Below are 14189 nucleotides of genomic sequence, written 5' to 3'. Positions count from 1 at the left end.
CACACACATAGATGCACACAAAATAATAAATGAAATACTTAAAGTTGCCAGGCACAGTGGCATGTATCTTTTTTTAAAATTTATTTATTACGTATACAATATTCTGTCTACATGTATGCCTGCAGGCCAGAAGAGGGCACCAGACCTCATTACAGATGGTTGTGAGCCACCATGTGGTTGCTGGGAATTGAACTCAGGACCCATGGAATAACAGGCAATGCTCTTAACCGCTGAGCCATCTCTCCAGCCCAGTGGCATGGATCTTTAATCCAGCACTCAAGAAACAAAAGCAGGTGGAAGAGATCCACTTGCGTTTGAGAACAGCCTGATCTACATTGTGAATTCCAAGAACAAGTACACATAGTGAGATCCTGTTTTTTGTTTAACAGCAATCTTCAATAAGAGAATGGGTCTGCAGGGTAGGGGGGCGGTTGGGTTGGGGCCCTCACTGCATAGCTTCTTCATTGTCACTGCCTCCAGAATCCTGTGCCATCATCATATTTGGACGCTCTGAAGGGCTGGAGAAGGGCTCAATGCGGAGGGCTTCGAAGCCATCATCCTCTCGGAAGGACAGGCCCACTGTGGCTGGGGCCTGTGGCCGTGCTGTCTCGCTAGTGAAGCCACACTCGCCCAGAGTTTTCCCATCATCAAGGAGCTGGTTGTCTTTGTACAGCTGCTGCTCATCTGGCGGCCGCTTAAGGATGCTCTCAACGATGCGCTTCAGCTCGAATACGGTACTCGACTCCTTGGCGTCTGTGAAGATGGTGGTCTTGTGGCGCCGGATCATGAGAAACACGTCCATCCCGGAGGCTGCTTCTGGCTCCACAAGCCGGCACAGCCACGCTCAGCCCCGAGATCCTATTTTTAAAATATTAAATTAAATAAAACTCACCCTGGGTTGGATTTAAGAAAGGTTGTTTTGTTTTAAAACATGCATTGGTTAGTTAGAGGAATCAGGTACTTGAGCCAGTGGCCGTGTGGAGATGTGAAGAAAACTTGGAGTTCAATCCTTCCACACACTGAGCTTTTGTTGTTGGTTTTTTCAAGACAGGGTTTCTCTGTTTAACAGGCCTGGTTGACATGGAACTCCCCCTTTGTAAATGTAATGGTCTGTCCTGTTCCTTCAAGAGACAAGCCCTGCCCTCCCAAGTCCACAGAGGCAGGAGGATCTTCCTTCTTCCAGCCTGCAAGCTCTCCCTTTCCTCCCTCCCTAAGAGGTAGTTTCTCCTCCCTTTCCTCTCCTCTCCCCCTACATCCTATATGTTTCTCTCTCTCTACCTCTTTCTCCTGGTTCCCTTTCTCCTTCCTTCTCCCCTGTCCCCTTCCTTCCATAATCCACTAAACAAAATATCCAACCTCACTCTTGCATGGCTTGCCTATCTGCCTCTGTCTCTCACCCGCCATAGCTCCTCATGGGACCTGCTGATCAGCCAAAGTCTCACCTGCTGTGTGGTTCCCTGCCTAGGACCCACTGCCTGCTGCCGACCCTCAGGGAAGTGTGCAGCGTTTTATTTTTACAATTACAGTAGACCAGGTTGATCTTGAACTCACAGAAATCTGCCCACCTATGCCTCTAGACATGTGCCACCATGCCCAGCTGCCACTCTTGAGTTTTTAAATCTGAAAATGACTTATTTTAATACAGAAAATATACTATTTGAGATATGTGAGACTAAAATGTTTTCTGTCTCTGGATTACTCATCTTGGTCTTATTTATGGAACATCACCTTTTTTAAAGTGTGTATTTATTTTTAATTCACGAGTAATTTGCCTACATGTATGTATGGGTACCACATGAGTGCCTGGTGCCATCAGAGGCCAGAAGAGAGCATCACATCCCATGGGATTAAAGGCGTGACCGATGGTTATGAACTGTCATGTAGGTACTTGGAACGGACCCAGGTCTTCTACAAGAGCAATCAGTGCTCTTAACCACTGAACCATTTCTCCAGGCCTGGAATATCACCTTTCGATAATTATAGTACACCAAAATTTAAATTATTACAGGAACGGACCACTAAAATAACTTAGATTTACCAAAAGATATGATAAAAAAAAAAACAAGCATTTTGGCCAGGCAGTGGAGGCACACGCCTTTAATCCCAACACTCAGGAGGCAGACGCCAGCCAGGTCTACAAGAACAAGTTCCAGGACAGCTAGGACTGTTACACAGAGAAACCCTGTCCCGAAACACAAGCTGAAAAACCACCATGCATTTTGGGGCCTGGTCATGGCCCAGTTAGTAGTGTTTACATAGCATTCAGAAAGTCCTAGGTACAATCCTAACACCATCAGATGTGGTGGCACACACACCTGTAATCCCAGAACCCAGGAAGTGGAGGCAGGAGGATCACAAATTCAAGGAATCCTTGGTTACATAGTGAATTTGAGGACATCCTGAGTTCCATGAGACCTTATTTAAGAAAAAAAAAGAAGGGCCAGGCGGTGGTGGCACACGCCTTTAATCCCAGTACTCGGCAGACAGAGGCACGTGGATCTCTTTTATTTTGATGCCAGCCTTTTCTACAAAGAGAGTTCTAGGACTTCTAGGGCTGTTACACAGAGAAATACTGTCTCAAAAACAAAAAAAAAAAAAAAACAAAAAATTAAAAAAGGCAAAAAGGAAAAGAAAGATTTTGGGTTGTCTCTGTTTTTGAAGATGACTCAATTTCAGAGAAACTCAGAAGCCTGCTGCAAACACACAGGCTGGGCTGCTAAGGATGAGGAGGTGTAGAGAAGCTGGAGTGAACTCAATAAACTGTAGCACAATTAACAAAAACACAGACACAGATATTTGGGTTCAACATGAAGACCAGAAAAGCAAAGCAGCCAGACACTACCACTTACCTCTCTCTGCCAGTAGGAGTATGGCGATCCTTCCCCCGGGAATCCTCAAAATGAGACTGGCTGAGAGCTGTCTTCTCCTGTTTTATATTCCTCTCTAGGGCTGGGATTAAAGGCGTGGCCCACTACCACCTGGTTTCTATGCCAAACCAGTCTGGCTACTTGGATTAAAGGTGTGTGATACCACTGCCTGGTATGTGAGGCTGACCAGGGTGGTGGTTTTAGACACTGATCTTCAGGGAAGCTTGATTTACTAAAATACAAATGACATATCACAATTAACAGTCTGACAGTGTGACTGTACCACACGCTCCTCTGCGATCTCATCAATACTGCCTGCCTCACACCAACACCTGAACCCATTTTACTCACCACAGTGGGGGAAAACATTGCTTTCCAAGTTCACCTGAACTTGGAGTCAAACGTGGATCGATAAATGTCAGAAATCAGAGGCAGAGGTCACAGGAAGAAGTTAGGTAAGAAGGAAATGTCGAGCAGAATCGATCTCATGTGGGTGAAAACACAGAGAAAACACACCAGGGAGACCAAGCTACTTTATTTTAAATTAAGTGAGGAGCAGGAATGGCTGGACAGGGAGATGCCTCGGGAAAGAGGGCACATACCAGAGGGGATGAGAAGACTGCCTTGGATGGACGCTTCATCTAACTCATCCTTCTTACAAGTCCTTACAGGTCGCTCCGCAAGACCTTGAGGCCCTGAAGGAACAGATCCTCTAGCCCAGGGCTGTGGGTATGGGACTGAGATCTGCTGGGTTCTAGGCTAGAAAGGGTGTTCTGAAGTTCTAAGAGGAAGTAAAATGAAAACCAACCATTAGCGAGACTGTGATGTGCATAAAACCAGGTCCTGGACCTTCCTGGAAAGGACCCATAGGCCTGGTTTATATGTGCCATTCACAGGTGCTTCTCACTGCATACATTTTTTTGTTCCCCAACTGCAATAATGATGTAATAGAGAATGTAGTGGTACCTGTCCTGGAACTAGCTCTTGTAGACCAGGCTCTCCTTGTACTCACAGAGATCCACCTGCCTCTGCCTCCCTCCTGAGTGCTGGAATTAAAGGAGTATATTACCACTGCCCGGTCATATACTCATTTTTAAGATATTATTACTGTGTATATATGAATGTACCTATGGGGCTCAGAGGGCAGTTTCATGGATTTGGCTTTCTTTCCTTTACCTGGGTCCCAGAGATCAAACTCAGGTTGGTATGCTGGTGTGGCACACAGTGCCTTTACCCCCACCTCACTGTCCCTGTCCTTGTCTTGACCACCTACTCATGGAAACATCCTAAAGAATGACCAAGGCTCCCTTGAGCCCTGACCTTGCATTACTCTGAGGCTGGATTTTCCAGGGACAGCCAGGAAACACAAAGTTTTAAGAACAAAGCAGGGAAGCTGGGCAGTGGTTGTGTACGCCCAGCCCTCGGGAGGGAAAGGCTGGAGTTTTTTGTTAGTTTGAGGTCAACCTGGTCTACACAGCTCCAGAACAGCCTGGTTTATTAAGAAAAAACCTCTCCTAAAAACAAACAAATTAAATAGTTCCGGCCAGGCTTGGCTGCACCTGCCTTTAATTCCCCTATTCCTGGAGCAGAGGCAGTTACTATCTCAGTGAGTTCAAGGCCAGACTACACAGGGACTTCTAAGCCAGCCAGAAGTGTAGAGAGACCTTGTCTCAAAAACAAAAAGCAATAGAGCAGGAAGAGGTGAGGTGACTCAGTGAGGGAAGGTGTTTGCAGCCAAGCCTGACAACCTCAGTTCATCCCCAGGAACCCACATGGTGGAAGGAGAGACCTGACTCTAGCAGTTGTCCTTTGGTCTCCATAAGTGCGTGCAGAACACAGTAATTTTTTGTTTTTGTTTTTGTTTTGTTTGTTTGTTGTTTGTTTTGCCATACAGGATTTCTCTGTAGCTTTAGGAACCTGTCCTGGAACTAGCTCTTGTAGACCAGGCTGGCCTTGAACTGACAGAGATCCACCCGCCTCTGCCTCCCTGAGTGCTGGGATCAAAGGCATGTGCCACCAATGTCCCGCCCTTCGGGCTACATTCTTAAAACTTTGTGTTTCCTGGCTGGCTTGGGAAAATCCAAAGGCCAAGTAATCCAAGGTCAGGGTTCAAGGAAGCCCTTCCTTATTCTTTAGAATCTTTCTGAGTAGGTGGTCAAGACGAGGACAAGACAGTGAGATGGGGGTAAAGGCACTGTGTGCCACACCAGCGTACCAGCCTGAGTTTGATCTCTGGGACCCACGTAAAGGAGACAGAGCGAAATCCATGAAACTGCCCTCTGAGCCCCATAGGTGCATTCATATATACACAGTAATAATTTCTGTCAACTTGACAGTAAACTATTGTCACTTGGGATAGGAAACCCCAATTGTGGAGAAACCCTGTTGGGATAAACCAAAAAAAAAAAAAAAAAAAAAAGAAAAGAAATGGGATTCAGGTTGTCAGCAGGTGCCATTATTCCCTCTAGAGGTCTAGATGTGGAAGATGTGAAATTTGTCATCAATTATGACTACCCTAACTCCTCAGAGGATTATATTCATCGAATTGGAAGAACTGCTCGCAGCACCAAAACAGGCACAGCGTACACTTTCTTTACACCTAATAACATAAAGCAAGTGAGCGACCTTATCTCTGTGCTTCGGGAGGCTAATCAAGCAATTAATCCCAAGTTGCTTCAGTTGGTCGAAGACAGAGGTTCAGGTCGTTCCAGGGGTAGAGGAGGCATGAAGGATGATCGTCGAGACAGATATTCTGCGGGCAAAAGGGGTGGATTTAATACCTTTAGAGACAGGGAAAATTATGACAGAGGTTACTCTAGTCTGCTTAAGAGAGATTTGGGGGCTAAAACTCAGAATGGTGTTTACAATGCTGCAAATTACACGTGTGGGAGCTTTGGAAGTAATTTTGTACCTGCTGGTATACAGACCAGTTTTAGGACTGGTAATCCAACAGGGACTTACCAGAACGGTTATGATAGCACTCAGCAATATGGAAGTAATGTTGCAAATATGCACAATGGTATGAACCAACAGGCATACGCATATCCTGCTCCCGCAGCTGCTACGCCTATGATTTGCTATCCGATGCCAACAGGGTATTCTCAATAAGACTTTAGAAGTATATGTAAATGTCTGTTTTTCATAATTGCTCTTTATATTGTGTGTATCAAACAAGATAGTTATTTAAGAAACATGGGAAATGCAGAAATGATTGCAGTGCAGCAGTGATTAGGGTGCACTTTTTTCGCTATTTAAGTTGGATATTTCTCTACATTCCTGAAACAATTTTTAGGGTTTTTTTTTTGTACTAGAAAATGCAGGCAGTGTTTTCACAAAAGTAACTGTACAGTGATTTCAGATACAATAAATGAAGGCAATGCATGGCCTTCCAATAAAAGATATTTGAAGACTGAATTAAGTGGAAATTGTACTTTATGTTACATATATAATGTCATGTAAAACTTGGCTTAGTATGTTTTGGGGGGATTTTCTTTTGCTTTGGTGTTTATTTTTACACAAAAACTAAAGTTGACTACTTGCCATTATTTGATTTAGGACTTAGGAGGAGGGGGAATCAGAGGCCCTTAAGATCTGTTTATATGGGAGGAATACTTTGTCAGCTTTCAGTATCAGGGATAACATGGTGACTGTTTTTTGCAAAACAGTTTAAGCAATGACATACTTTATTCTGGCTCTTGGCTGTATTGTCACCTGCCAAAATGCACAAAGCTCAAAGACTGTTAGCCCAAGAGCTGTGCACTGTGTCCTTAGTGCAGTTTACTTTGTGGTTCTGGTCCTTACCTACTTGTCAGGGTTCTTAAAGCCACACTGGCAGTCAGGAATGATTCCACATTATTTCAGGGCATTATAGAGGTCTTAAGATTGTAGGCTAGTCAGTACTCCAACACAAGGAAGAAAACTTCAGAATTAACCAATAGTCAGGCAGCAGAAAACAAAAGCACAGTAAGAAAAGTTGTGAGGTTAGATTCAACATGTGCTTACTGCTAGAAAGATAAGGGGATAGCAATAGATTTAAGTGGGTTTACCAACAGCTTTATTTCACAATGGCTGTAAGGTCTAATTGTCTTCCCAGAAAATGGAGTGTTTTTGCCCAGGACAAAAGTCTTAAAGGCAGAGATCACAGAAAGCAGTTAGGTGAGAAGAGGGTACCAAATCTCATTACAAATGGTTGTGAGCCACCATATGGTTGCTGGGAACTGAACCTTTGAAAAAGCTCTTACCAGTGAGCCAACTCTTCAGTCCTTGACCATTTCTTTTTCCTTCCTCTTAAATCACATGTTCATGGGGAGTGGGGTACATCAGTGTATATGGGGTCAGAGTACAGCTTCCAGGAGTCTGTTCTCTCCTTCCATGAGGATGGTGGCAGGCTTGATGTCAAGATTTTTTAAGCCTCTAGTAGTAACATCACTACTATAGGTCAGACAGTTTCAAAGTCATTTATTTAAATAATTACATGGCTTAGCCCTATGTGGTAGGTACCATTTAAAGGGTGTATAACCTTAGGATCCTCTAAATCAGCAATTCTCTTCCTGTGGGTCAAGACCCCTTTAGGGGTTAGAGGAGACTTTCACAGGGGTAGCCTAAGACCATTGGGGAAACATTTACATTATGATTCATAACAACAAAATAAGTTATTTCAATAACAATGAATGTGATTTTATTGTTGGTGGTTACCACAACATGAGGAACTGCATTAGGAAGATTGAGAACCACACCTCTAAATAGTATCTTGCAGTACTACACAAAATTGTAACAGGCATGAGTCCAATATTTGAAGGCACCTGCTGATTTTGAGTCTGTCTTGAATGTGTTTGTCTTGGCCAATGTAAATTGAGTCTTGACTCTCTTTGATGAGCTTCAAAAATAGTCAAAATAAATGTGCTTCTTTCACACATCTTTAGTCCCAGCACTCAGGAGGCAGAGGCAAGCAAATCTCCGAGTTGGAGGCTAGCCTGGTCTACAGAGTGAGTTCCAGGACAGCCATAGCCACACAGAGAAACCTTGTTTTAAAAACTAAAAAAAAAAAAAAAAAAAAAAAAACAACAACGCTTTTTCAAAACCCAAATTCTACCCCAAATAAATCTACCAAAGTGCGATTCTACAGGGGAAAGGTATCAAGGGCCCGGGGACAGAGGTGGTGAGACACTGGGCTAAGCCAGCTTCGTGCTCTGCTGGAAATCTGAGGCTTGGTAAGCGTGGAACTGGGATGCTCAGATGTAGTGCTAGGGCGTTCTGAGGGCTGGGCTAAGCCTAATAGGGCCAAACGTTGTGCAGGTGGGGTGGAAAAGTAGATCTTCTGTTCTTCTGAGTACCGTTCTTCAGGACTCACGGCATCCCGGTAAGTCCAGTCACGCCAGTGGAAATTGAACCCTTCAAGTAGAGTGATGCGGCCAGCTCTTGTAGGCACACAATCAGGGGGCTTTCTGGGTGGCAAATTTGGCACTTCAATCCCTGGCAGCAACATTACCCCTCGGAGAGCAAACCAGCCCCCAAATCGGGGGTGTATGCACACACCTGCTATGTGCTGGGGAGAAGGGAAAAGAAAGGCAGAGTTACAGAGGCCATTTTGACACTAAGTCTAGCTACCATTATTGCAAGCTTTTTTTTTCTTCAATTTATTTTTATGTGCAAGCAGTACCTACAGAGGCCAGCAGAGGGTGAGCAGCCAGCCTTGTGGGTGATGAATGCCAGTCTTCTGCAAGAGCAACAAGCAGCCCTAAATTTTGGCTAATCTCGCCAGCTCCTATTTTCCCACTCAGACCAGGATGACCTTAAACTCACAGAGATCCACCTGCCTCTGCCTCCTGAGTGCTGGAATTAAAGTGTGTTACCACTGCTTGGTTTTTTCCCTCAAAATTTTCTTTCTTTCTTTCTTTCTTTCTTTCTTTCTTCCTTCCTTCCTTCTTTTTCTTTCTTTCTTTTTTTTTTTTGGACAGGGTTTCTCTGTAACTTTGAAGCCTGTCCTGTCTTGTAGACCAGGCTGGCCTTGAACTCACAGAGATCCACCTGGCTCTGCTTCCCGAGTGCTGTGATTAAAGTCGTGCGCCACCACCACCTGGCTCCTTTCCTGATTTTTAAGATATTATTATTGTGTATATATGAATGCACCTATGGGGCTCAGAGGGCAGTTTCATGGATTTGGCTTTCTTTCCTTTACCTGGGTCCCAGAGATCAAACTCAGGCTGGTACGCTGGTGTGGCACACAGTGCCTTTACCCCCACCTCACTGTCCTGTCCTCGTCTTGACCACCTACTCATGGAAACATCCTAAAGAATGACCAAGGCTCCCTTGAGCCCTGACCTTGGATTTCTCTGCCCCTGGATTTTCCAGAGACAGCCAGAAAACACAAAGCTGGGCATTGGTTTTGTACACCCAGCCCTCGGGAGGGAAAAGCTGGAGTTTTTTGAGTTTTAGGTCAACCTGGTCTACACAGCTCCAGAACAGCCTGGTTTATTAAGAAAAATCCTCTCCCCAAACAAACAAATTAAATAGTTCCGGCCAGGCTTGGCTGCACCTGCCTTTAATTCCCCTATTCCGGGAGCAGAGGCAGTTACTATCTCAGTGAGTTCAAGGCCAGACTACACAGGGAGTTCTAAGCCAGCCAGAAGTGTAGAGAGACCTTGTCTCAAAAACAAAAAGCAATAGAGCAGGAAGAGGTGAGGTGACTCAGTGAGGGAAGGTGTTTGCAGCCAAGCCTGACAACCTCAGTTCATCCCCAGGAACCCACATGGTGGAAGGAGAGACCTGACTCTAGCAGTTGTCCTTTGGTCTCCATAAGTGCATGCAGAACACAGTGAAAGAAATTTTTTTTAAGATTTATTTATTTAGTTTTTTTGAGACAGGGTTTCTCTGTAGTTTGGAGCCTGTCCTGGTACTCACTTTGTCTACCAGGCTGGCCTTGAATTCACAGAGATCTCCTTGCATCTGTCTCCCTAGTGCTGGGATTAAAGGCGTGTGCCACCATTGCCCGACTTATTTTTTTTTTAATGTATACAGTGCTCCTCCTCCATGTATGCCTGTAGGCCAGAAGAGGGCACCAGATCTCATTACGGATGGTTGTGAGCCACCACACAGTTGCTGGGAATTGAACTCAGAACCTCTGGAAGAGCAGCAGTCAGTGCTCTTAACCACTAAACCATTTCTCCAGAGAAACTTTTGGGTTTTTTGTTTTCTTATGAGACAAGCTCTCTCTGTAGCTTTGGAGCCTGTCCTGGAACTAGCCCTTGTACAACAGGTTGGCCTCGAACTCACAGAGATCTGCCTGCCTCTGCCTCCTGAGTGCTGGGATTAAAGGCATGTGCCACCACCACCCGGCTGCAAGAGATTTTAAAATATTAAAAGGGACCAGGTGCCGGGCGGTGGTGGTGCATGCCTTTAATCCCAGCACTCGGGAGACAGAGGCAGGTGGATCTCTGTGAGTTCGAGACCAGCCTGGTCTACAAGAGCTAGCTCCAGGACAGGCTCTAAAGCTGCAGACAAACCATGTCTTGAAAAACCAAAAAAAAAAAAAAAAAAAAAAAAGGGACCAGGTTTTTTAATTGTGATGTCCTCCTCAGGTAAACCAGAAAGCAGGTGGCCTATCTGTTAGGACCACAGACACTTTGTCCTGGGTTATGTATCAACGCCATGAAAGGAAGGTGCTGTAATGTGAAACCTCACAGGGATACTTGGAGGGGCTTTTACTAATTTTTTTTCTCTCAATCCCCACTCATTCATTCACATGTATTCTCTAACCTTGGTCCCCCATGGGTCAGCATCTACGTCTTGTCGTTGGTAGTAGTAAGCAGCCCCTGACACATGGGCTGCAGTCTGGGCTAGAATCTTAGGGCGCCGGTTGGGGTGGACCTCATAGTCAGCAATGACTTCTATTTGCAGTTCTGGAAACTTCTGGAACAGAATAAGGGGCTCCTGTTAGCATGATGGGAATCATGACTGCTCCACGAAGGCTTAAGATGTGTATTAACATGGTCCTGTCTCATAAGCCCATGATTTGTTTTTTTGAGATAGGGTCTGAATGGCCTTGAACTTGCTAAACATTGCTGAAGATGATAATCTTGCCTTTACCTCCCTACTGCTGGGATTCTCCATTCAAAGCCATATTTCAAGGGAAAATCTAACTTTAACCTAAGAAGCTAAGTGAAGGAAGTTGAAGTTACTCTGCCCTCTCAGAAGGGCCTGTGCAGGAAGGGAAATACAAAAGACCTTGCTCAGAAGCCTCTATTATCAGGAGTTATTGAGCCTTGTCTAGCACGATTCTAGGGTGGGAAGACCCTAGAATTTATATGTACAAATTTACATATATATAAATGAATAGAGGCTGGGAAATTTTATTCTGACTTCAAAAGGCTCAGAAGACAGCACAGAGCTTGTAAGCACAGCACAAAGTGTAAAAGATGTAGGATTTACTCATATTCCAATTAGAGATTAAAACTAGCATGAGGTTCACATCATTGTCCATTAGTGTAGTCACCCATGCAACTGACTTTAGATGGGGAGTCTGCTAACGGAAAGGGTGAAACCTGGGTAAGAGAAGGCAGAACAGGAAGCAGTTACCGAATGTCACAGGTCCTAACTCTAAGCCTAGATCCTACACTGAGCTTGATCAACAGGGAAGCAGAGGCAGGAGTGGGAGTTGACGGGAACGTTGAGCCTCACCTCGGTAACACTTCTCAGGTGGTAGGACACACACTGATCCACAGGGTCTCTCAGAGGTTGGGGCTGGTAGCTCTTTAAGAAGGGTTTGAGGGCTTTGTCAAACATAGCAGGTGTGCTGAGTACCAGGAAGGCTAGGGTAGGTCCTGGGAAGGGCAAGTGGAAGGCTGGAGGCAGGAGTTCATTGTACCATCCCACCTGGAACAGAGAAAATTCAGGTCTGGTTGGCAAGCCGCTTGGGCCTTAACCAGGCCTGTATCTTGGCTTTGTATTCAAGGATTCATACATTCTGCAACCATCTCCATTTCATTTATTCAAAGAATTTTCACTGATGCTATGTCATGTATGCATAGTAAACGTGTATGGGTAATCAGTCTGCAATTGGCAGGGACTTAGCCTAGGAAAGAGTTTAAGAACAAACTAGAATAAATAGAAGTGACACTACACTTATGACCAGTCCTATGGCAGACCAGATTAGTATTCTGACATTCGAAAGAAACTGAACTCCAGTCTCAGGGGCTGGTGAGGAAACTGAGGTTGATGTGGGGGACAGAGAATCTGTTGTCTGTTTATTTAAGACAGGGTCTCACTATGTGTCTTTGCCAGGTAAAAATGCACTCAGTCCTGGTAGAAGGGGAGAAAGGAGGAAGGGAGGGGAGCAGAGAAAAATGTATAGCTCAATAAAAGCAATAAAAAAACATGCACTCGGCTCGCTGGGCTGTGGAGGCACTTACCTTTAGTCCCAGCCCTGTGGGGGAAGAGAGTGGCAACGAGGCAGGTGTATTTCTGAGTTAGAGGCCAGCCTGGTCTACAGAGTGAGTTCCAGTACAACAGGGAGACCCTGTCTCTAAACACGAGAGAGAGAGAAAGAGAGAGAGAGAGAGAGAGAGAGAGAGAGAGAGAGAGAGAGAGAGAGAGAGAAAACAAAAGCAAAGAAAAGAAATAAATGTACTAAGCACATTGGAGAAGAGCAGACTATCTGTTCTGGTGGAAGGGAAGGGTCTGTACTAAGGGGAAAAGGTTTGAGGGATTCGTAGGAGTGAGGTTGTGCCTGGCCTTAAATGACAACTTAAAAACAATGACTCCAATTTGGTGACAATGAGGAACCATTTAACTTAAAAGAGTAAAGTGGCCTGAAAGTTTAGAAAGACCTGGTTTCAGTGTGGAGAATGGATTGGAGGCAAGATGGCAGCAAGGAGACTATGCTAATCCTATTGAGAGAACTGTTCCGGCATACAGGATAGGTTGCTGGGCTGGAAGATTCAGGGATAGTCATGGTGGCTGCTGGATGTAGAACTGGGAAGGTGAGTAGCAGGACCTGATGGCAGACAGAACTACAGCTAACTGTTCAGTGCGTTAGCTCCCATTACCAAGACTTCACACACACATACTCACACACACACACACACACACACACACACACACACACACTTTTCTTACTCTAGGATGTACACAATCCCCCTTCCTTTCAATCCATCTTTTCGTCAGTTTGTTCTGCTTGTTTTTGTGCTGGTGCTTGAGATTAAACCCAGAGCCCTGCCGGTACTAACGCAGCATGCTATCACCAAGTTACAGCCCCAGCTCAGTTTCATTCTTTTTTCTCACCGAGCTACATCCTCCATAGGTTCGATTTCAATTTTTTCCCCTTCCTGTAAATGCTTTTAAGCTAGCCTTAGCTTAGTTTTCTATAGTACCCTATTCTAAGCCTTGCTGTGGACAGCTCAATGGGATGGGTGGGAAATGGGGAAGTCTATAAGATAGGTCAAAGGACTCAGGATGACTTTAGTTTAGGTTTGTGTCCTAAGCATATCTTGTTCGCTCCGTACTGTCGGAGGAAAGTGTGGGATCAGGCGGGGCTGGGACGGGTGGAAAGGGACGGGAGTCACAGAGACTTCTGTACCAGGCGAGCGTGAGGGATTTCTAAGCTAGTCCTGTATTGATGGCTAGTAACACTATGAATTAGCCTCTGTTGGCTGACGGAACAAACTAGTCAATTGTGTCTTGTTCGACATCAGGAATACTCTTCTCTCTTCATCTGACCTAATAGCCATGCCAACCTTCCAAACTTTGACCTCTCTAACTCCTTTGGAAGCGTACGGCGATTCCGGTTCCATAGGGGGACATTTTCCCCGTAAATTACGGAGATGAGAAGTTAGAAATCGTGGGTTGTATCCAATTCATTTGTTTGACAACATAAAGAGGTAAAAGGGTAAACATGTGGCTGTTTATCTTTTTAACCAAGCCCCATTTCACACCACGACTCGGAGAACGGGTCGTTAGATGGCCGCGGTAGGAGGCTGGGTTGGATAAGAAAGGCTCACCGGGCCTCACGATTTTGCCGCCAAGACCAATCACAGTGCTGGCGCTAAGAACACAGGGAAGACAAACCAACCTGGAACGGGTAAACCTCGAAGCCAAAAGGACATAAGGTGTCCTCAATCTTCTGCTTCAGTTCTGCGACATGCGGCTCCATACCGCACGCTGAACGCTGAGCTTGCTGGGAAATGGAGTCTCATAGTTAGTTTGAGTTTGTGCCGGGCTGGACTACATTTCCCAGGAGGTAAAGGACCAGTAACGGTTTCAATTGACTCTGCACGATGCATCTTGGTATAAATAGTTCCTTTGGTCCTCGGAGCCGAAATATAACAG

At 45.1% G+C, this 14189-nt stretch overlaps 2 protein-coding genes across 2 annotated transcripts; both read right to left on the bottom strand.

The window, feature by feature from the left end:
• Window positions 1-225: 225 nt before the first annotated feature.
• Window positions 226-3195, bottom strand: LOC119817576 (elongin-B-like). Its single transcript, XM_038334894.1, has 2 exons — window positions 2850-3195; window positions 226-858 (listed from the first exon to the last, which is right to left on the bottom strand). Exon 2 carries the CDS (start codon window positions 800-802, stop codon window positions 446-448), a length of 357 nt encoding a protein of 118 aa, XP_038190822.1. The 5' UTR covers window positions 803-858; window positions 2850-3195; the 3' UTR covers window positions 226-445.
• Window positions 3196-7519: 4324 nt separating this feature from the next.
• Window positions 7520-14087, bottom strand: Mmachc (metabolism of cobalamin associated C). Its single transcript, XM_038334890.2, is given in 5 exon segments — window positions 7520-8034; window positions 8037-8412; window positions 10623-10775; window positions 11544-11738; window positions 13933-14087. Coding segments are annotated over 5 exon segments (837 nt in total). The 5' UTR covers window positions 14014-14087; the 3' UTR covers window positions 7520-8002.
• Window positions 14088-14189: the final 102 nt, after the last annotated feature.

Source organism: Arvicola amphibius, chromosome 6 (genome assembly GCF_903992535.2).
Source record: "Arvicola amphibius chromosome 6, mArvAmp1.2, whole genome shotgun sequence".
Classification (NCBI taxonomy): domain Eukaryota; kingdom Metazoa; phylum Chordata; class Mammalia; order Rodentia; family Cricetidae; genus Arvicola; species Arvicola amphibius.
Note: the sequence above shows the minus strand (reverse complement) of the source record. Positions and strands in the feature narration are given on the sequence as shown.